A 23,654-nucleotide genomic window follows, 5' to 3' on the forward strand; every position below is an offset into this window, starting at 1 on the left:
TATGTAGATCACATGCTCTAGAAAAAGTTTAACTATACTAGTCATACACTTATTTCATGTGTGAATTTCAGACACCACTGAAGCCAAAATGGTAATCAGGGCTGCCATACCATTGGCATGGTTTAAATGGAAGTATATATTGCATCATTCCCATCCCCCTCACTACAGAGCAACTTTAAAAGTCTTAGGTTAAGGTAAGTGTGGTCACAGTTAGGCACCAGGCAGGGAAAGAGTGAAGGTTTGGGCCATGAGATGGAGCATGGGAAGGTAGCTGCAAGGGAGGTTGGGTTGCACAGCAGGGAGGGATGAGGTTAGAGTAGGTATGGGAGGTTAAGAAGACCCCCGGAACCAACTATCGGGAGAAACCTTGGCTCCCTATGCTCTGTCTAAATGGAGTAAAGCTCACTTTTTTTCGGTGCCGGAATAAGAACTAAGCACTGAGGTTACATTTCTAATACCTTAAAAACCACACTATCAGGACATGCCTGTGTTAAAGTAATCCTGGATTGAAAAAACAAAACAAACAACCTAGATTGATTAATGCTTACCTCAGTAGTGGGAAATCTTTGTATAGTTTTCGTATTCTACTACATGCCACCATCCCTGAACTTGGTCTTCCTTAATGTTCTGTCAGTGAGTGAAGTCGTAGACAAGCTCATCAGCACTGGGCATGCGCGAGTACAGTCTGTGCATGCCCAGAAGAGGGAAGCCCTTATGCTGTGCACCAGCGCTTTCCACTATTGGGCATGTGCAGATTACTCATGCATACCCAGTGCGTTGAGTTCAACGATGGCTGCACTCGTTGCCAGAAGAATCCTATTGGACCTGTAGGGTCAAATAGGTATAGAGGGACCAAATGATGGAATGGTGGGGTGTAAGAGGAACCGGACTTCTGAGGTGTAAGGCCCCATTTACACTTAATCAGTTGGTACGCTTTTTTTTTCTTTTCCATAGCAGTGCATTGTGAAAAAGATTTCAGTTAAAACGCGTTAAAGGACCACTCCTGCGAATCACTTCATTTTTAACTATTCAACAATATATGTATCTAGTATATAGGAGCCTTGCTGTGGGTTTTTTTTTTTTTTGTGATGTCAGTTTAATGTAGTGTATGTCACTGAAATCGGAGTCAGTCAGTCCCTTGCATAACGTTGATGGACTTTTGTATGTAAATAAACATTGCAGGGGGAGCCTTTTCAGGTTTTAAAGGAAAAAAAAAATGGTTTAGCCCTGCAATGTCAACTGACAATACTGTACTGTTTGAGCTTACCTTTAGCCGTTATACAGAAGGACCCGCGCTCCCCCAGGCATCCCGCAGGCTTTGAGGGAGGCAGATGTCAGCGCAGACTTTGCTGCGCAATGAGCCGCTCTCCCTTTTCCTTGATTCGCCTGCGGGTCTGCCAATAATGACGTGCGCGTCATGAGCAGCGTGGTCGAGACAGTATGTGCTGATCTCGTGTATCGCCACTGCTCAGGATCCTGATGACGTGCAACGTACAGTGTTTTGACAGAACAAGCAGCTTCTGTCTACCACGCAGATCATGATCATGAAGTGTAAAAGGTGCCATAGGAAAACATGGGACTTGCTTTGAAAATCAGTTGACCTTTCAGTTATAACAGAGCAACGGGGCCTAAGAATGCATATTTTATTTTTCATTTCACTTCAGGATTTCTTTATTATTCGTTGTGCTAATGTTGGGATAGGTTTAATAAATTATGCTGTTTCCATAGTACATTATTTCATGTCACCCCATGCCATCTGCTAATGGTATGAGTAGCATGAGGGACTGTCCATGTACTGCCATTTACACAACTCTAGGAAGTAGTCCTCGGAAAAGGTAAATTATTTTGGGCAGTTTCTCAGCACAGGGATGCAGCTAGAAAGAAGCGTGTTGAAATTATCTTCTTTCTTTTGAGTAAGGAATAACAACCTTATAGCGATCTACTTTGCACAAATGCTTTGCCGCAACTTTCAAAAAAACTCTTGACAAAACCACATGGAAGAGTACTCATACTTGTAGCTGCAGTGTAAAAAAACAGTATATGCATTTTCAGTTTCTTTTGTCTGGAATACATGTTAAATAATAAGTGACATTAAAAGGGCATAAATGCATTTAAAGATCAAGTGAACAGCATGTAAAAGCACAAAAACCTAAGTAGAAGTTTCTTTCTTTTTTTTTGCTACACAATTGACTTTTTATACAAATTTGACAAAGGTTATCTAAAAGGGATTTCCTCATAACTGTAAAATCTTCGGCTGTTTTTTATTTTTAGAACATAGTAATGAACTTGTGATTTGTAGCTATGAGAAAAAGTGATTTGTAAGTGCTACAAATGTATACTTTAAAATGACCTAAAATGACCTGTGTCTTCTTGTGCTGACATGGAGGAAGCTGGCATATGAAGGTTGTACTGTGGTACAATCCCAAGCAAAAGTGGTTTAGGTGCGTATGCCCATTTTACTTTTCCAAGTAATAGTACTTCTTACATTCATTCTTATAAAACTGGTGTTCTGAAGATTTTTGGTTTAAAAACAACTATTTGTTCACTCCAAAACTGCAACTCATGGTCAGTTTATGCATGCTCCAGACTAGCCATAAGATTATATGAATAATGTTAGCATGTATTACAAAAAATGTAACTCAATTCTCCTTACAGAAACAATATGCTATTCAAGAGCTTCAGGAACCTTTGTACAATAGATCTGTGATATGAATGTTGTAGGTTACATTTACCAAAGTGCAGAAAACCCACAATGTCAAAAACCCCATTAACTGCTCCAATACTGCTGTGACTAATAATTTACATCTTTCAGAAAGAGGACCTTTCACAGTCTTCCCATTCTGCATGTAAAACTACAACGCTATATGATCCCCCTACCCCCAATCAATTCACTATTGACACATATTAGTATTTCCTACTAAGGACAATGCACAGAGTATTTATCACTTTCTCTAATCCAATAGATACGATACATTACCTTACTGCTTCTAGATTTTAAAAACCGTAAGCAAACAACAACAAAAAGTATTATGGCAAAAAAAGTGCATATAAGAACCCAAGCAAGTGAATTCTCAATACCTGCGCCTTGCCTCTTGTACAACGACCAAAAACACAATGGTTGTTTTTACAAACACTGTGCAAATTTCACCAGAAGCTTTCCCGAATCTAGAATATAACCACCATGCATGGCAGGTCGTTCTGCCACTATAGTCTTTTACACAAAATGGTATTTGATAAAACAGTCACAAAAATGTATAATATGTAGGGCACATCAATGGGCTGAAAGTCTATTGCAATATGTCCAATGCCTGTAACTTCTTGTAACCAATTTCTTTCCCTAGTGAAGTCAGCTCTTGATGATGAAACGCACAGTCACTGCTGAAAAGGCACCTTTCAAGGCAGGAAAACTATGAGGGCTTGATACTGTAAATAGAAGAAACAAAAAATCCTCCCCATTTTAATGGACGGCTTTCAGTTTTATTAGACATCTTATTGCTCACTGCCTTGGCCTTCAGTTTTCTTGTTAAGTTCCTTATCGACCCTGGTATAGGAACAAATAGAGACATATTACAACTTGGAAACTTGCTGTTAAGGTGATATAAAGTCATCCTCTCACTTACAAATGTAGTATGTACACAACTGGCTTTGCTGAATATGTCATCTGTACCAAACACTTGTGTGCTTAACTAATGGATTGCATGGAGTAGAAAAGAAATTGTAATTGTAAATTTTCATCATCCAATAACTATAATATAACTGAAGACTGCAGGAGAACCATTCCAAGTACACCAGAACTGTGCCAGTAGACTGTGATCGTCAGAATGCAAACTGACTAGATGCATGATTTAAACAGACGACAGAAGTAGGACATGTTATAATAGCAATGCACTATCGTGTTAACCCAGCCTGAGCCTTTTTTCTCGAAAGATGTCCATTAACGGTACATTTTTTCCTCGGATGCAATCATTTGATCAGATTTTTTGATTGAATTGTAGAGAAAAATCACATCGTAGTTGGATAAAATCAACGCGACACGATTCTTTAATCGACTGGTTTGAAGAATTTTATTGATCCAAATGTTGGGTTTTAAAAAATTGTATCTGAAGTGACAAAGTGCTTGATCTGAACCCTTTATAGCAACGATTGCATATGTGTGCGTGTGGGTGTGCACGTACATAGATACATACATACATACATACATATATTTTTATTATCTTAATGTACGGTAATTTTTTTTTATTTTTAGCACAATGCAGGGTATGTAGCTGATAATAAGGTAATAGTAAAAGGTGATCACATGATTTTTTTTTGGAAAGGCATGGGTTAAAATTACTGAAAACTTTATGAGTGTGTGTTTATATGTGTTTATGTGTATTTATGTGTGAAGACATATTCTCAACAGTGCAACTATTAGACTAAAATTCTCAATAGATAGCTCTACAGCTCTATACTTCAAAACACACCAATGCAAAATTTACCACAGACACGCCTGTACTACACTGTGCCGTAGCATTCTGCACTACCTCATCCTATATAATAATTGGTAAGTGTCTCTGCTATGAAATGTTGTATATGCTACTAGTTCACATAAAAAATTGAACTGAGTGTTCAGCTCAGTCAAGGGGCGTGTACTGTCTTGTGGTTGGGGTTCAACTGTGATTACCGAAGCCGTTAACGCATACGCTGCATTTGCAGTGTAGTGTGAACTAGGCCTAAGTCATCAATGTGCTGCATTGATCCCATCCCATGGATGATCATGAAGCCACTGGGAGTGCAGTGAAATAGACACACAGGAGCCAACTGTGCATGTGTGAGTGCTATCATATCCGGTTCAAACGTCCCGATTTGCTGCAGGAAAGGGAGGACGCAGTCCTGGAGTGGATACTGTTGTGGGTATATGTATATACTCTTTTTGGGCGCTTTGTTTAAAATGTATTTATTTAACTGTGGCAAAACTGAGGGGGGTATTTTTGGGGTCAGGACGCTGTAGCTCTGGCTCTGTGTGTCTCAATGCAGAGCACAGAGCAGGGAGGCGGGGAGAGGCCTGCCAGTATGTAGAAGTGGTGGGGAAGAGGCAGAACTAGCCAATTAGAGCAGAGGAGGGGGCGTTTTTCAGGTGTTTCTCCTGCAAGGGACGCCCCTTCCCCTCGAGATTGCCTACAAGCAACACCACCCCCCCCCCCCCCCCCACTATATACGCTTCACTCCTAATTATCTTGCTTACTTTCTAACAAATGTAAATAAGCAGAATAAGCATAGGCCCACTATAATTTCAGCAAGCATAGTATGGGAAGGTCCCAATAAGTAATATCTATTACGAACTGTTTTTCCTGCAAATTCAACACGTTTCATAAAGGTTAACATGCTAAAATTCTGGCAATGTGCAGTCTTAAAAATTGAAGGAATTAAAATAAATCCATAAAGAAACAGCTCATGAATTATAGCCTTAATGGATTGTAAAAATAAAATAAAATGAAAGTAATCATCTTAAAAGCAAGGGAGTAACATGTAATTTTGAAATGACTGCATATTTGGATCGATTGTGCCTTTCAGTTAACTGGTGTATCACTGAAGCCAAATTATAAGTAATGTAATAACTGCTCATGCAAGCTGTACAGAATAGGGATAGCATTTCAGTTACAGGCAGGTGAAAATTGCAACATGAATATAAAAGGATAACTGTACTTTTACATCTTTAGTCAAGGAAAGCTTTCAAAATTACCCCCTGATCAATAATGTAAATGCACTGCTTTATTGATTTTCTCTTACAAAAAGATATGAGAATACAACAGTGCTTCATTAACAGCCTTGTCTATGCTCCTCTGCACCCAGAGCACCTAGGCCTGGTACTCAAATTCATAACTTCTCACTAGCTTCTACTCCCCTACAGAGTACCCCTCCACAACATATCTGTCACTCTCCAACCCATAAGATCTCTTGAGCACATCCTTAGATTTTACATCTTCAGACAAATTTATAACCCAGCACATTAGCAAATGATCAAGTAGCTGCTTCCTACAAAATCTAATAAAGGAAGTCATAGCATCCTGATATACAGTTTAGAGCAGGGAGCATTACAAATCTGGGTAACCATTTGCTGCAATTAGCAAACTGACACAGCCTGTAAGCACTGTGCTGTAACTAATCCTGTGACAAGACTGTGTAAGCGGTTTCTGTAGATACAACTAAACATCCAGAAGTAGCTTCAGTCCTACAAGTTGCAGGGCAGAGAAACAATATGGCACTATGTAACTCAGAAAGAGTGGCAGTCATTGGAGAGAAAGCAACAAGGCGGCGGGAGAACTTAGCTGGTAATACATTGAAGCATGTAATGCTGAGTTTTTCCAAATACATTGGGATTTATTGTCTGAAGAAGTGTGTAAAGTGGTTGCAGGGCTTCCAGATCTGCAGCATTCTAAGTAATATGCAATATATATTTGAATAATGCTGCTGTAGTATTAGCTGTTAGCAAGGAAAGGGACAGGGGTGCAGAAAAAGCTGTGTAAACAAAGCTTTGTGCTGCAGCTGTTCTAAACAAGGTTCTGCTCTTTTCCAGTCTTTCTCTGTAGTAACCTAAACAGTGTTGCAACATATTTCCAGTTGTAGCTCATGAGTAACTTTGAAAGCTTTCTTGGAATAAGGATTTCAGAGTCTAGCTATCCTCTACCATGTCACAGACCATTGGCTGCATGAAAAGCTGCCGCGAACGGTGATCAGGAACATTCACCATTGTGAGGTATTGGTTAGCTTGAACACTTAAGCACAGCAAATACAAACATTACACTGATCTAGCATGAAAACAGGGCTTGCTTATGTAACTCGGCTTCTGTTCAAACACAACATCTAACAGAACAGGAATGGAAGAGTCATGCAGTGTTAATATTACTACTGACAAAAACACATGCTGAGTGTTCTTCAAGGAAAGATGGTTTACTTGATTTGCACTGTAGTAAAAGTTTACTCTTTGCAAGATGCTTCAAGGGACTCATACAATACTCTCAGGCCTGTTCACACTAAAGTTATGGCTACGGTGCATGTTTATATTTACTAATGCTATACGGTATTCTGTAAGCCAACCAATAAGGGAGGGGTTAGTGTGCATAGCAGATGGACTTGTCTTGGTGCAACCCATTAACGGTGCGCAGATACCTTTTGGGTTTCTTTTTAAATTTTTCTTCGTCAAACCTTAGGAGAAAGTTGGAATTCAGTAAACAAAATAAACACGATTATATCATTCAGGAAAGGCAAGTTATTGTAGTAATATGCTTCACAAATAGAACTAATTCAAACATCTAGCACCACTGATGAACAAGCAGATACATATGTACAACAACAATATTATAAGCAGCTATGTAAATACACAGGTTATAAAATAACACTAAAACAATTATAAAACTTGTTAAATTAAGTCTATGAGAAAGATTTAAAATCATGGTGGAAGTCTGGCAGTTACCTCAGCTAGAGCAACCAATCACATTTTAGGTCCCATTCTCCATACTTCATTTGAAAGAAATATGGATTTTGATTAGATGCCACAGGCTTAACTACAGATATTTATTTTACACGTGTTCCCCAGTGTTTTCTTATACATGACTGCTTACACTATAGGAAAATCATAGTATAATAATAATAATAATAATAATGGCAGTATTTGTATAGCGCCTTTCTCCTGTCGGACTCAAAGCGCTGGGGAGGCAGCCACTAGGGCGCGCTCTATAGGCAGTAGCAGTGTTAAGGAGACTTGCCCAAGAAACTCCTTACTGAAATAGGTGCTGGCTTACTGAACAGGCAGAGCCTAGATTTGAACCCAGGTCTCCTGTGTCAGAGGCAGAGCCCTTAACCATTACACTATCCAGCCACTGCTATATAGTATAGTAAGGTAATTTCTATATGCTACATGTGCTGGTTACTTACTGAAAAAAAATCTAACCCAGTACAATTCACAGACTTGCAGTTTGAGATTTTCTTCTGAAATGCACGCCTCTCTTGTTTCATGTCTAATTTTACATATATAATAGATCAGTTATGAAAACTTCCTAATCTTCAAATAAATGCCTAACAAGCACCTGGGTGTGCTTGCATGAAGCTTAATTTATCATGTAGAGCAGAGGTCCCCAACCCTGTCCTCAAGGCCCACCAACAGCGCATGTTTTGCTGGAAACCACAAACATGCACAGGTGAGGTAATTAGTGTCTCAGCAGAGCTGATTAACTCTCTGGATTTCCACAAAACATGCACTGTTGGTGGGCCTTGAGGACAGGGTTGGGGAACACTGAACACGCTGCACTTCACTCAGTGGCCACTACAAGCCTTAACTAACTGCAAAGGCACGGAGTCCTCCTAGCCGTGGAAGCAAAATCAAAGGAGGTGTGCGGCCCAGAATGGTGTATGTGCAGCAGCCCTTGAGATAGTAGATAGTGAACTGGTTAAGGCTGTTGCCTTTGATGTAGGGTTTGAGCCATTGACCAGGGTTCAAAACCTAACTGTAAAACAGTACTGAGTCTCTGGGCAAGGGTCTTTAATGATCCTGGTTGCCTGTGGAAGTCACCCTAAGTGACTGCAGCCCTGAAGCACTTAGAGTCCAAAACATTTTTTTTGTTACCTCAATTTGGCTGCAGCAGCTCATCCGATTCGGCCGGGTGATGCAGAAAGATTTGATAGACCGGGGGGTGGGGGAGGGGTGTGTGTGTGTGTTAACTCACCCTTGGTGGTGCTTCTGTGCACTGCCCTCCATGGTATGTACCATTGTTGTTGGTATTTGAATTCAGCATAGCTGATTCAAAACACTCAAATACTACCACCTGCCACTGTTCAGCACCAAACCACCAAATCCATGTTCATGGCTCCACTGAACTTCTGGGACGCCATAAACATTTAACATACAGTACTTGGAACTTCAGGGACCCGAGGCAACTAGCATCAGTAAGAGCTTTGCAAAACAATGTATCTACTTTTACTTCACTTTTGTTTTAAGCCATGGTATGTTGTAGTGCCCAAATATAAAACCACGGTTTTCTGTTTTTCAGCCATAGTAAGAAGAAAAAGACTCCTCAAAACTTTAAAGGACAACTTAAAGAGACTCTGAAGCGAGAATAAATCTCGCTTCAGAGCTCATAGTTAGCAGGGGCACGTGTGCCCCTGCTAAACCGCCGCATACGCGCCGCTAAACTGGGGTCCCTTCACCCCCAAACCCCCCACTGCGACACTTGGTCGCAGGCTTGGTCGCTCCTGGAGGCAGGGCTAACGGCTGCAGCCCTGCCTCCATTCGCGTCTATCAGCCGCGCATCGCTGCCTCTCCCCCGCCCCTCTCAGTGAAGGAAGACTGAGAGGGGCGGGGAAGAGGCGGAGATACGCGCTGACAGACGCGCGTGGGGCAGGGTTGCGGCGGTTAGCCCTGCCCCAACCAGGAAGCGAGTGTGATATGGAGGCTGTGGCTCGATTGATAAGATCCAACCTGTCCAATCACCACGGCGGATCGGTACCGCGCTCGATCCCCGCGGGCGGACAATAGAAAAAAGTGAAGCGCTGATAAGAAGCGACCGCGGGGACGAGCGGGAATCAATCGTGCATAAACAAACCTTGTATGTACAGCATTATGTCCTAATCTACTCTAAAGATTCCTGCACATCCAGTACAATAAGCCACAGCTCCCCAACCCTGTCCTCAGGGCCAACCAACAGTGCATGTTTTGCAGGAAACCACAAACATTCACAGGTGAGGTAATTAGTGTCTCAGTAGAGCTGATTAACTACCTCTGTGGATGTATATGTTACGGCCAGAACCCGAAGTTTGGCCACTTCTAGTTCTGGCCGGCCAATTCGCGAAGTGCCCGCTGCGCTGCGGCCAATGTTAGAAACGGATCGTTTACTCTGATATGAATGTATCTTCTGGCCGCAGCGCAGCGGCCAAACGTATTAATTTGTTGCAATTTTAAGCCGGCGGCAATGTAACGATTCAAGCCGCCGGCTTTTTCATCTGCCTCATCTCTCTCCCTCTCTTTCTTATGGCCAGCCGGCGGGGGGACACGCGAGTCCCCCCGGGAGTCGTTCGTCGCAGCAGGGGCAGCAGAGCGGGGAGGCTGCAGACATTGCTTCTGCCAGCACCCGCTCTGCAAGAACGGCAGGCTTCCCTGCCGCGACGAACGACTCCGGAGGGACACGCGTGTCCCCGCCCGGCTGCCCATAAGAAAGAGAGGGAGAGAGATGAGGCAGATGAAAAAGCCGGCGGCTTGAATCGTTACATTGCCGCCGGCTTAAAATTGCAACAAATTAATACGTTTGGCCGCTGCGCTGCGGCCAGAAGATACATTCATATCAGAGTAAACGATCCGTTTCTAACATTGGCCGCAGCGCAGCGGGCACTTCGCGAATTGGCCGGCCAGAACCCGAAGTGGCCGGCCAGAACTAGAAGTGGCCAAACTTCGGGTTCTGGCCGTAACATATACAAAACATGCACTGTTGGTGGGCCCTGAGGAGAGGGTTGGGGAACTATGCAATAAGCTGCTGCTGCGATCAGACACGCCTCTGCACACTTGTGTACTAATCCAATAGCTTGTAATTGCTGCCATAGCAGCAACCCTATACAATAAAACCTAACTGTCCCTGCGTCATCCACCTTCCCTGTCTGTCCGTCCATGCCTTTTTGTACTGTGCATGTGCGCATTACAGACAGTCGTTGGGACGGGAGGTCGGGCCAGGGAGCAGGGCGGCTGTGTGCAAGCATGCGCGTGCTGACTGGCGGCGGCAATTTCACTACCTAGAGCCCGTTTTTAAACGGGCTTAGGTAGACTAGTCCATCATAAAGGTTTAAAAAATAGTTTTTTGTTTTTTTTAAAGTTAAAGTAACAGTGTCACATTAAACAACATTTTTTTTGCCCCCTAAAATTAATTGTTAACTTCTAACTAAGGGTTAAAGGAGACCTGTGAGGTGAAAAAAGAGAGTTTCACTTACCTGGGGCTTCTACCGGCCCCCTGCAGATGTCCCCTACCCACGCCGGGGCAAAGCGATCCTCCAGCCCCTCACCGTGGCTCAGTTTTGTTTTGTGAGTTGGCGGACCACTGTGCCTGCGCATCCCTGTCTGCGCGAGTCATCGTTTCTGCTCACGTCGCCAAGAGCTTCCTCCACAGGCGCAGTACAAGGTACCTGTGCAGGACACTCCCAGCGATGTGAGCGGGAGGCTGCTAGGCGCAGTGGCCATCGACTTGTAGGTCGGTGGTAAAGAATCGGAGACACAGCGGGGGACCAGAGGATTGTTTGGTAGCGTCGCGGACACAGGACAGCGGTAAGGGGCTGGCAGAAGCCCCAGGTAAGTGAAACTTCAGCTCCGCTTTAACAACCCAACACTGTTTAGATGCATTGCTATATTGTTGCCTTGCAATGTATCTGTACAGCACTGATGTCCCCAAACCGTGCGCCCTAGTGATCGCATACAAATGCACAGGATGGCGGTAATGGTCCGCTACATGCCCAACGAGTGATGAAATATGGCATTTATGGTAACGTTTTAACTGTGACGAGCCAAATCATTTATTTTGAGGTGGTGGCACTTTTTAGGAAAGGTGAAATATAAAAAAAACTAAAACATTTTTTAATTTTTGAGTTTATGCCTAATTTTCCCCAATAAAATGCATGTTAACCATTTATTGGCAAGCATACGTATTAAAACGTCATACTTTAGCCTATTAACGGCAACATGACGTTTTAATACGTCGCGCGTTCCCGCCGCCACGCCGCACATTAGGCCTGAACGATTTTAGGAAAAGATTGAATCGCACGATTTCTGTCAAAAATTGCGATTTCGATTCGATTCACGATTTTCTTCAAATCCAGCTTTAGCACTAAATTCACAATGTACACAGCAACATTTACAAACATGCAGTGACAGAAAATAACATCATACTATCAAATTGGTGGTATAATGTCACTGTGTCATGTTTGTAAACCTTACTGCATTATGTGAATTTAGGTGAGAGACTAGAGAAAAAAGGTGGAGATTAGGGAACGCGTGATCACAACGCGATTGCCGCAAGACTACTGGCAGTAGGCCCTAACACAACAGAACCACAATTTGGCTTATGAGATAGAATTTATTATGCATATTCTGTGTGTATGCAAGATAATGTGTGCTTGGCAGTGTGGGCACTGTGCATTTGAGCTGATGTGACTGTGAGCTGGACTGTGTGATTAGTAATATATATATATATATATATATACATATATATATATATATATATATTCTAATCAGAAAGTCCAGCTCACAGTCATCTCAGCGCAAGTGCACAGTGCCCACACTGCCAAGCACACATTATCTTGCATACACACAGAGTGGATGAGGTACATACAGGGTGTCAGCGTGATCTGTCTGATCTGATGTACGAACTCTTGCCTGACAGTACTGCCGCCCGCCCAGCTGATGACGCGCTAGGCTAGGCGGAGGGAAACAGAGCGAGAGCATGTGGGGGGAGTTTGCCGTCCGTCCAGCTGATGAGGTATTAGGCTGGGCGGAGCAAAAGAGTGTGAGCCTGCAGCAGCCGCCCCCGCCCTCCCAGCCAATGACATGCTAGGCAAGGCGGATGGTGATGACGTGGGCGCCGGTGGAGGTGGCCACAAGGAAGGAGATAGTGAGAGCCGCTAAGTCGCCGCTACGGAGCGGCAAGCGGGAGATAGACTGCCGGCCTGAAATGGTACACTGCTGCACAGCAGGGGGGGGAAATCGTGAGAAATCGCCACGTTCGCGATCACGGAATCGTCGTTTCCGTGATCGCGATTTCGGTCTAAAAACGATAAATCGTTCAGGCCTACCGCACATGTCCGCGCCGCTACCGCAGCCATTACCGTCTAGTTTCTGTGCTATGTGATTGGGGAAGAGGACCGAGCAGGCCTCTACCCAATCGCAGTGCCTGGACGTAACCGCGAACGGCGGCTACGTCCATTCACAAAAACAGGAAATTGTTACAGGTTTAATAAAGTGTAAAAAAAAAAAAAAAAAAAAAAAAAAAAAAAAAAAGTGATCACTTCCTATTACGGAGAATGTTCACTAGCGCCATCTTGTGGCCAAAAAGTATATTACACATACATGCACATGCATAATATAAACATACACAGTATTAATAAATTAATACATTACACTTCCAACCCCCCCCCCCCCCCCCACCCCAAAAAAAAAAACCCTTGTGGAGCCTAAAGGAGCTGAGGAGACGCTGGAGGATCCTGTGCTGTGATTTTATATGCGCATGTTTTTACTGCAAATTTGTAAGTGCACTACTTTTTACTACTTATTAAAATAAAACGGAATTATGCTATGTTCGGCTTTGTTTGAGTCCTAGGATGCTTTCAACTTAAAGTACCGGAGTTAAAGCTACATCAACACGCTGTACTGCTGGTCTGTTGCGGGTCGGCCAGTGCATCTGGTGAGCGCCCTGTGTATCTATGGTGGTGGAGGCACGTTGGGTGGCACTGTTGGCTAAGGGGTGCACTGGTGATAATACAAAGTTCATTAAGACTGTATCACATTATTGCATTTTCCTTGTTTATCCTTAATATATGGCTGGATGCCTGGGGAGTCTGGTGGAGTGATCGGAGGAATCCTGCTGGCAAGGCCAAAAATGCTGATTGCTGATCTGAAAAGATTAGCCGACTGATCTGGTGAGCGTTTAGTGTTATCATTGTGAAGGGACTTGGAGAACTTTTTGGGAAGTGGTTTACACTGAAGAAATGTGGATGGACTCTTTTGGCACAGCACTAGGCTTGTCTCAAAAGGACATTTGAATATTAGGCATCAGTGCTGCTATTTATGATATCTGTTGATCACTCTGCTTTTATACTTTGTTTTATTAACTGACAGGTGAAAATTTCTCTGGTCCGTTAGGGTAAAAACCCTTGGGGGTGAACTGGTTAAGTTAGACAATTGTTGGAAAAAAATATTACCAAAAGAAAGCCTAGATTGCCCGGAAAAAACAAACAAACAAACATACATTATTGGAAACACTTTGATGGCATAAGTAATAAAATATTATTGCTGTATCAATAGCAACACAGCCGAAACACTAAAATTGTCAGGAATCTCGTGGTAAAAACCTCGGAACCTGTAGTGGTTAAAGTGACTGGGGACCACAAAATGAAAAGGAGATTCTCAAAAGAAATTCACTGCTTTGATAAGTCTGATAAGCCTGCCTCAAAGTATATATGAAAAGTTTAAAAGTCCAAACACACCACTTACTCTTTTATGCACTCTGGTATGCTGACATACTCCATAGGAATAAGTTCTTCCAATTCTGCCAGGCTAAAGACATACTTAATTTTCTGGCTGAATTTTGTGCTAAGGAAAACAAGATTATTACTATTAAAAATAAAGTATAGAAATAATGCAGAGAAATGCTCATCACACAGCTTAAAGCCCAATCTACACAATACGATTCTTTGTACGATTCAATTACGATTCTATTTACGATTAGATTAAATCCGACATGTCCGATCGGGATTCGATTCAATTCAATTCGATTTGCCATTGTTGCAATGGCAAATCAAATTGAATTGAATCGAATCCTGATCGGACACGTCAGATTTAATCGGATCGTAAATAGAATCGTAATCGACTCGTACAAAGATTGTGTAGATTGGGCTTTAGACAATAAGTACGTACCTAATGAAAGGTTTAGTAATAGCTAAGAGCGTCCTGATAAACCAGGATGGATGTACTATAATGAGGGACTTGAGATTTTTCCTTAGCCTGGAGAAACAAAAACACAAATTGATTGGGTAATGAGAAGGTTCACTGTAGTCAGAAAAATACTAAAAGCCAACTTGTCTTACTTTGATTTATCATGCACACATTCTGCTCAATAGTCACATTTTATACAGAAAGAAGTAGTAATTTTATTTGTAGGGTTTACAGCACCAATACATACAAGAAAAGGACGATCTCCTGCTCTCGCTGGTGCTGACGCACAAAGCTCTAGTAATATTGCAGTGCACAGGAAGTGCACAGCAATATTGCTGTTACTAGAGGCAGCAGGTTACAATGAGTTACACAACTGGGCCCATTCAGAAAGCTGGTTAAAAAGGGGGCTCAGCGAATGTTCCTGTTGCTCAGAATAATGTAATACTGGCAAGTAAACACAGTTCATCAGCACACCAGTCGTACTGAAGTTAAAGAGGAACTCCAGTGAAAATAATGTAGTAAAAAAAGTGCTTCATTTTTACAATAATTATGTATAAATGATTTAGTCAGTGTTTGCTCATTGTAAAATCTTTCCTCTCCCCGATTTACATTCTGACATTACATGGTGACATTTTTACTGTGGGCAGGTTATGTAGCTGCTCCTAGCTGTTTTGGCTGTTAGAGACAGCTGTAAACAGCCATTTCCTGTCTGTGAACATTGTTACATTGTGGCAGTTTGCCCAGAGTACCGCGGTACTCAGAGCTTCTTGTGGGAGGGGTTTCAGCACAAAATCAGTCATACAGCGCCCCCTGATGGTCTGTTTGTGAAAAGCATCACATTTCTCATGTAAAAGGGGGTATCAGCTACTGATTGGGATTAAGTTCAATTCTAGGTTGGAGTTTCACTATAAATGCAATGCACTCTTATTGTGCAATCAGCCACACAAGGTTCCCACAATTGTTTCGGGGGCCTCACAGTGTCCCCCTTTCTCAAGGCGTGTGGTTGCAAATATTCCAAAATCAAAAAAATATTATATATATATATATCAGTGTTCTCCCCAGAGCCAATCAGCCGGCCGGAGCGCCCACGTGATCTATGTCCCCGCCCGCCTGTTTTCATTAGCGTAGGTCTACAGCAGAAGGAACTTTCCTCTGCATGTTACAATTGACAGCGCAGAGACACCATCTCCGCCCTCCTCCTCATCAGCTACGTGGAGGGGCGGGGAAAGCTCCTAGCAGACAGCAGAGATAGCCAGACCGCGGGAACTTTCAGCAGGAGTCCGGGCGGGCATAGAATAGAATGTGCGGCTATATAGCTTTCCTTTTGATGAGTCACCCGATCTCCCCCAGGTACTACAGTGTGCATACCTCTCCTTCTCCTCTCAGTGTTATCCAGCACAAAGCCCAGTTCCCAAGTCATTGCATTCACAGGAATGTCCTGGAACCTCAAATACTTTGGCTCATTAACATAGCAAAACGTTTTTCTAATGTAATACTAAAAATAACATAAGAATGTTTTACATATCTTTGCCACTTAATGGTGATTTTTATATGGAACACTTATTCACACAAAACACAAAAAGTAAAATGAAATAAGTCACAGCATTCCCTTGGAGCGGTGGATTTGGGTGCTCTAAAGGAGTTTGGCAAAAATATATGGGAAGAAGTATGAAGGGTAAAGTTAAGGTTAGACTGATATGGAGGGTCATGCCGCATGGCAAAATGTTGTGCAGTACCAAAATAGGACTGTTGCAAACCAAATTTTCATCTGAAAGATGTTCACAGCAACAAAACACAAAAAAGGCATGACCTTTGCTGACCCCCCCCCCCTTCCCCCCACACACACTGGGGAAATCAGCTAAGGTCACGCTAAAGTATGTACATTTTAAAAGGAATACATCTCTGGCCTTTCCTGCACATTTCTAAATATAAAAAGCTGTTTGGGCTAAAAGCTGCAAAAGGAGGTTATGCTTGCAAAGTTGTATGGTGTTCCTAGAAATGACAAGGTTTTAGAAGCGCACTTGTCTTTGTGTAGGTCATGTAATATGTTACATTACAACTAGGAACTATCTTCTAGAACTAAAATCATATCATAAAGGGTACATGCTCACACCTAAGCTACATCCTGTCTATAACACAAAGACTACAAAGTTTTGAAGAAATGTAGTAAAAGCACAAAATAGAAGGAAGCTTGAGTAATTCCATGCTTACCTTCTATCAATTTGCTGATAGCACTTCCTAAGCCAACCCAGACTTGGCATTTTCCTCCGTGTTGTGGCCCCATTTAAGTAAACTATCATGTAGTTCTCTGCAACTAGCATTTCCAAAGTGCCAATAACATACCTGGGAAGACAACGAGAAACGTACGTATTTTGTAAACCAAAAAAATACAAAAACACAGTGATAAGGCATGTTAACATTTTTTCACTTGTAAAAAAAAAAAAGAGATATAGAATAACCACATACAAATCATGTAGTAATTCATTTTTTAAATCATCTATACATCTTACTTTATACGTTGCATGGGTAAACTCTGAGGTATCTCCCAAACCCTTCACATACATAATTTCCTGGCTGTAAACAGAGCAGTAAGTAATATTTTTGCCACAGTACAAAAGTTTATAGTTTTCTGCATGTATGTGGGGATGAAGGATAAATATCTAAAGAATGCCATATTTCTGGTTAATGAACTTGGGCTGATCATAATCATGTGCAGACATTCCATTCACTACTGCCTCTCAAGCTTCCTGGAATCACATGCTTTTAAAGTGAACCTCCAGACTAAAAATTGACTCAGCAGCACTGGAAAGGCCTGGTGTTTCTTTAACTGTTTCAATTTCTCAAAATGACCTGTGAAATCCTAAAGGTACTCATTGGACTTTGGGCCCCTTAGCGCAGTTAGGGTGCAAAAAAGTGCCACACATGTGGTATCGCCGTACTTGGGAGAAGTAGTACAATGTGTTTTGGGGTGTATTTTTACACATACCCATGCTGGGTGGGAGAAATAACTCTGTAAATGGACAATTGTGTGTAAAAAAATCAAAAGATTGTCATTTACAGCGGTATTTCTCCCACCCAGCATGGGTATGTGTAAAAATACACCCTAAAACACATTATACTACTTCTCCCGAGTACGGCGATACCACATGATTGGCACTTTTTTGCAGCCTAACTGCGCTAAGGGGCCCAAAGTCCAATGAGTACCTTTAGGATTTCACAGGTCATTTTTGTTTCAAGACTACTCCTCACGGTTTAGGGCCCCTAAAATGCCAGGGCAGTATAGGAACCCTACTAATGACCCCATTTTAGAAAGAAGACACCCCAAGGTATTCTGTTAGGAGTATGGTGAGTTCATAGAAGTTTTTATTTTTTTGTCACAAGTTAGCGGAAATTGATTTTAATTGTTTTTTTTCACAAAGTGTCATTTTCCGCTAACTTGTGACAAAAAATAAAATCTATGAACTCACCATACTCCTAACGGAATACCTTTGGGTGTCTTCTTTCTAGAATGGGGTCATTTGTGGGGTTCCTATACTGCCCTGGCATTTTAGGGGCCCTAAACCGTGAGGAGTAGTCTTGAAACCAACAATGTCGCAAAATGACCTGTGAAATCCTAAAGGTACTCATTGGACTTTGGGCCCCTTAGCGTACTTAAGGTGTAAAGAAGTGCCACAAATGTGGTACCGCCGTACTCAAGAAGTAGTATAATGTGTTTTGGGGTGTATTTTTACACATACCCATGCTGGGTGGGAGAAATATCTCTGTAAATGACAATTGTTTGATTTTTTTTTACACACAATTGTCCATTTACAGAGAGATTTCTCCCACCCAGCATGGGTATGTGTAAAAATACACCCCAAAACACATTATACTACTTCTCCTGAGTACGGCGATACCACATGTGTGACACTTTTTTGCAGCCTAGGTGAGCTAAGGGGCCCAACGTCCTAATCACAGGTCATTTTGAGGCATTTGTTTCCTAGACTACTCCTCATGGTTTAGGGCCCCTAAAAGCCAGGGCAGTATAGGAACCCCACAAGTGACCCCATTTTCGAAAGAAGACACCCCAAGGTATTCCGTTAGGTGTATGGCGAGTTCATAGAAGATTTTATTTTTTGTCACAAGTTAGTGAAAAATGACACTTTGTGAAAAAAAAAAAAAATCAATTTCCGCTAACTTTTGACAAAAAATAAAAACTTCTATGAACTTGTCATAAACCTAACAGAATACATTGGGGTGTCTTTTTTCTAAAATGGGGTCAGTTTGTGGGGTTCCTATACCGCCCTGGCATTTTACGGGAGGTGATTGATTGGTGTCTCAAGGTGTGATTAGAGGGGGGAATAGATGCAAGCAATGCACTAGCGAGGTGATCAGGGCTGGGATCTGATGGCGTTCTGAGGGTATGGGCGGGTGATTGAGTGCCCTAGGGGCAGATAGGGGTCTAATCTGATGGGTAGCAGTGACAGGGGGTGATTGATGGGTAATTAGTGGGTGTTTGGAGGAGAGAACAGATGTAAACACTGCACTTGGGAGGTGATCTGATGTCGGATCTGCGGGCGATCTATTGGTGTGTGTGGGTGGGTGATCAGATTGCCCGCAAGGGGCAGGTTAGGGGCTGATTGATGGGTGGCAGTGACAGGGGGTGATGGATGGGTGATTGACAGGTGATCAGGGGGATAGATGCATAGAGTACACAGGGGGGTGATTGATGGGTGATCAGTGGTTTATTACAGGGAAGGACAGATGTAAATAATGCCCTGGCGAATTGATAAGGAAGGGGGGGGGGGGGGGGTCTGAGGGCAATCTGAGCGTGTAGGCGGGTGATTGGGTGCCCGTAAAGGGGCAGATTAGGGTCTGATCTGATGGTTAACAGTGACAGGTGGTGATAGGGGGTGATTGATGGGTAATTAGTGGGTGTTTAGAGGAGACAATAGATGTAAACACTGTGCTTGGGTGGTGATCTGATGTCGGATCTGCGGGCGATCTATTGGTGTGGGTGGGTGATCAGATTGCCCGCAAGGGGCAGGTTAGGGGCTGATTGATGGGTGGCAGTGACAGGGGGTGATTGATGGGTGGCAGTGACAGGGGGTGATTGATGGGTGATTGACAGGTGATTGGCAGGTGATCAGTGGGTTATTACAGGGAAGGACAGATGTAAATAATGCCCTGGCGAATTGATAAGGGGGGGGTCTGAGGGCAATCTGAGCGTGTAGGCGGGTGATTGGGTGCCCGCAAAGGGGCAGATTAGGGTCTGATCTAAAGGGGAACAGTGACAGGTGGTGATTGATGGGTGATTGATGGGTAATTAGTGGGTGTTTAGAGGAGAGAATAGATGTAAACACTGCGCTTGGGTGGTGATCTCATGTCGGATCTGCGGGCGATCTATCGGTGTGGGTGGGTGATCAGATTGCCCGCAATGGGCAGGTTAGGGGCTGATTGATGGGTGGCAGTGACAGGGGGTGATGGATGGGTGATTGACAGGTGATCAGGAGGATAGATGCATAGAGTACACAGGGGGGGGGGGGGGTCTGGGGAGAATCTGAGGGGTGGGGGGGGTGATCAGGAGGGGGCAGGGGGGGGGGGTAAAAAAAAATAGCGTTGACAGATAGTGACAGGGAGTGATTGATGGGTGATTAGGGGGGTGATTGGGTGCAAACAGGGGTCTGGGGGTGGGGCAGGGGGGGTCTGAGGGGTGCTGTGGGCGATCTGGGGCAGGGGGGGGGGGGAGAAATCAGTGTGCTTGGGTGCGACATAGGGTGGCTGCAGCCTGCCCTGGTGGTCCCTCGGACACTGGGACCACCAGGGCAGGAGGCAGCCTGTATAATACACCTTGTAAACATTACAAAGTGTATTATACACTTTGTATGCGGCGATCGTCGGGTTAACATCCCGCCGGCGCTTCCGTATGGCCGGCGGGATGTTGCGGCGGGTGAGCGGAGACAGGCGCCGGCGGAGGATCGCGTCACGGATGACGCGATCGCTCCGCCCATGCCCCTACAAGGACCGCCGCCATTTGTCTATACGGCGGTCCTTGCGGGGTCCACTTCCCGGCCGCCATTTGTCAATACGGCGGTCGGGAAGTGGTTAAGCTGCACAGAAAAAAAACTGCCCAGGCATTTTTCCCGTAATGCTGTGCAAAGCATGATGGGATTTCTGATGTTGTTGTTCTCATTCTGCTGTTTTGGTGCATTTTTTTTTCTTTTCACATTTTGAATTTGACATTTGAAGCCTAGCATGTGCAGCTGGGAGGGGTGATCAGGACACAGGACAGCTGGAACTGTCTCCTGCTCCCTGTCACCTCCTTTCAACCAAAAATATGGCAGCCCCCATGAATCACAAACATTTGCCTGTTCTTTTAAAATGGGGTGGGTAAGAGATTATATTACCTATCTATTCTAATTAACATAACTAATGTAACTTAAAAACAGTATGTTTGTTTAGGCTGAAGTTCCCCTTTAAAGAGTAACTGTTAGCCCCAAAAATGAAATTTAAATCTCTATTGCAATGTTTTATTTACTATTTAAGTGAGCCAAAAAGGCAATGCAGACGTTAAAAATCAATCTATTTTTTTTACTATTTAGCCTTTTCCCCAAGCTCCGGACGCAAAGCCGCATATCAGATACTGATGAGCATGCAAAGCATGCCTATGTCTGCCCGACCCCCCTCTCCCCCCCAGGACCAGGTGCCGATATATTCGCACCACAAACAGCTGACCGCTCTGACACAGAGAGAGAGCGGGAGCACTTCCAGCGCCGCCACCGCAGAGCAGCCGCCGCCGTGCATCTCTCTCACATGTGATTCTCTCACATGTGACTCGGCGGCGGCTGCTCTGCGGTGGCGGCGCTGGAAGTGCTCCCGCTCTCTCTCCGTGTCAGAGCGGTCAGCTGTTTGTGGTGCGAATATATCGGCACCTGGTCCTGGGGGGGGGAGAGGGGGTCGGGCAGACATAGGCATGCTCTGCATGCTCATCAGTATCTGATATGCGGCTTTGCGTCCGGAGCTTGGGGAAAAGGCTACATAGTAAAAAAAATAGATCGATTTTTAACTTCTGCATTGCCTTTTTGGCTCACTTAAATGGTAAATAAAACATTGCAATAGAGATTTAAATTTCATTTTTGGGGCTAACAGTTACTCTTTAAGCACATTTTATTCACAGACTTTTGTGTTGTAGAAATGGTTTAACTGAGACTGCATTACTGCTGAGAAAAAAGGCAATCCCTTCATTTCAGCTCTACATATTGCATGGATTAATGGCAATCACCTTACAAACCAATCTCTTCATATACAGTACAAGAACGTAAAACAGTCATTTCTCAAAACTTTTAAAGCCCTACTTCAGCCACATTTCTCTGTTCATTTCTTAAACTGTTTTAATATGCATACATTGGGGAGGGGGTGGGAAGAGTATATGCGTTATGCGCACTCGCATCTTACCCTTAACCCCCAGTAGTTAGTCTACTTTGTTGATGGCAGACTCTTGTTCATTATTCAGATCAACCTGGAGTAAAACAGCTGCTGCCCTCTCTTTCTCTGAGTCAGTATAGGTTTCTGGGTTTTTGACAATGACGCAGTTACTTTTGGTCGCCTCACTCTGTTTTGGATACAACTGATGCAGTTTCTGCAAATTTCTTCACAGTGCCATTAACAGCCTTACTTCTGAAACTTTCAGATAATTTGTGATCAAATGGTGAGAAGGCTACTCTTTCCTTAAAGCGGTATAAAACCCTGACATAATATTCAATAAAATCATGTTTTTCTACTTGTTATATGCTATACGGTTAGCATATTTGCTTTTGTGCATAAGTATTATTATTCATTTAGAAATTATACATTCCTAAAGTACACTAATTTTACTCTGAGAGCTGACTTTGCATTTTATTTATAACTGCTTTATTAATCCTCTAACTAAATCAGAAAGCATTTATGCCTGTCTGACTTTGTTCAGCAGAGCAGGCATTGTGAGAGAAGGCTTTGTTTACATTTCTCACTTGATACAATTAAACACTAGATAACATTATGTAAAGTTTTGTTAGGGGCCAGCTCTGCAGACAGGGAAGCTTCTAAAGCCCGTGTTAACCCTTTGAATGCAGTTCTAGTAAAAAAAAAATGCTGGTTGTATATAATATGCTGTAAATAATCTATTAGAGCAAAGTAGAATTGCTGGGTTTCATTCCGCTTTAAATTACCAAAGCGACTTCTTAAATTTATTTCTTCTTTACTGAACAATTTACATCACTGTCAGTTGAAACTAATCTTCTTACCAAGGAGAGTCTGATGGGAAGCCAATTAGACATTATTTTGGAATGTGGGAGGAAACCTGAGCACCCAAAGGAAAGACTTATGCAGACAGGAAAGGAAACCTCCATGGCAATGTCCACGTTATGATTCCTGTGCATTTTATAAAGGTAAAGCAGTTTCCATCTTGGTAACCTTTGAATGAAGTTAATCCTGACATAATTTCCTCACTCACTCTTTTTATCCTCTTGCTAATTGTGTATTCGTAACCCGCCCTCCTCCCAGAGTCTTCAGACACTCCCACTGAGGTCTATACTAGGAAGTGCACTGTCTAATGTCATTAGGAGGAGGAAATAAAGGGAAGAGGAGGAATATATTATAGACAAAAAGACCCCCCAGCAGGCAACTGTTTTGCCAGCCGATGGCAATTAAAGGGCCAGTGCGCCTAAGGTATGTGATAACTCCAAACCATAGCAGCAGAAAGTTTTTAATTGGAGGATTAGCATCTTTATCACTTAATTACACTCAGACCAGTTGCTGTTGAAATTTGATTTTTATGGTGACAATCCTGCTTTAAAAGATGATAAAGGTAGGTTAACACCAGGGCTGTGGAGTGGGTATAAAATGCATCCAACTTAGTTTATGAAACCATTGACTCTAGGTACCCAAAATTACTTTGACTCCCGACTCCACAGCCCTGGTTAACACGGTCTGCCATGGTCCGCATGTATATAATCTCTGTTACTGTTTCGATTCAGGC

At 43.1% G+C, this 23,654-nt stretch overlaps 1 protein-coding gene across 1 annotated transcript in view; it reads right to left on the reverse strand.

Moving 5' to 3' along the window:
• Nucleotides 1-1,071: 1,071 nt before the first annotated feature.
• The window catches only part of BNIP2 (BCL2 interacting protein 2), a 105,832-nt gene continuing 83,249 nt past the window's right edge, over nt 1,072-23,654 (reverse strand). Inside the window, exons 7-11 of the mRNA XM_068273594.1 lie at nt 16,871-17,002; nt 14,642-14,728; nt 14,219-14,317; nt 7,150-7,185; nt 1,072-3,541 (exon numbers count right to left, since the gene is read on the reverse strand). Of these exons, the coding sequence (XP_068129695.1) occupies nt 3,490-3,541; nt 7,150-7,185; nt 14,219-14,317; nt 14,642-14,728; nt 16,871-17,002 (406 nt within the window). The 3' untranslated portion in view covers nt 1,072-3,489. The remainder of the gene's footprint in view (nt 3,542-7,149; nt 7,186-14,218; nt 14,318-14,641; nt 14,729-16,870; nt 17,003-23,654) is intronic.

This window comes from Hyperolius riggenbachi, chromosome 3, assembly GCF_040937935.1.
Source record: "Hyperolius riggenbachi isolate aHypRig1 chromosome 3, aHypRig1.pri, whole genome shotgun sequence".
NCBI lineage: Eukaryota > Metazoa > Chordata > Amphibia > Anura > Hyperoliidae > Hyperolius > Hyperolius riggenbachi.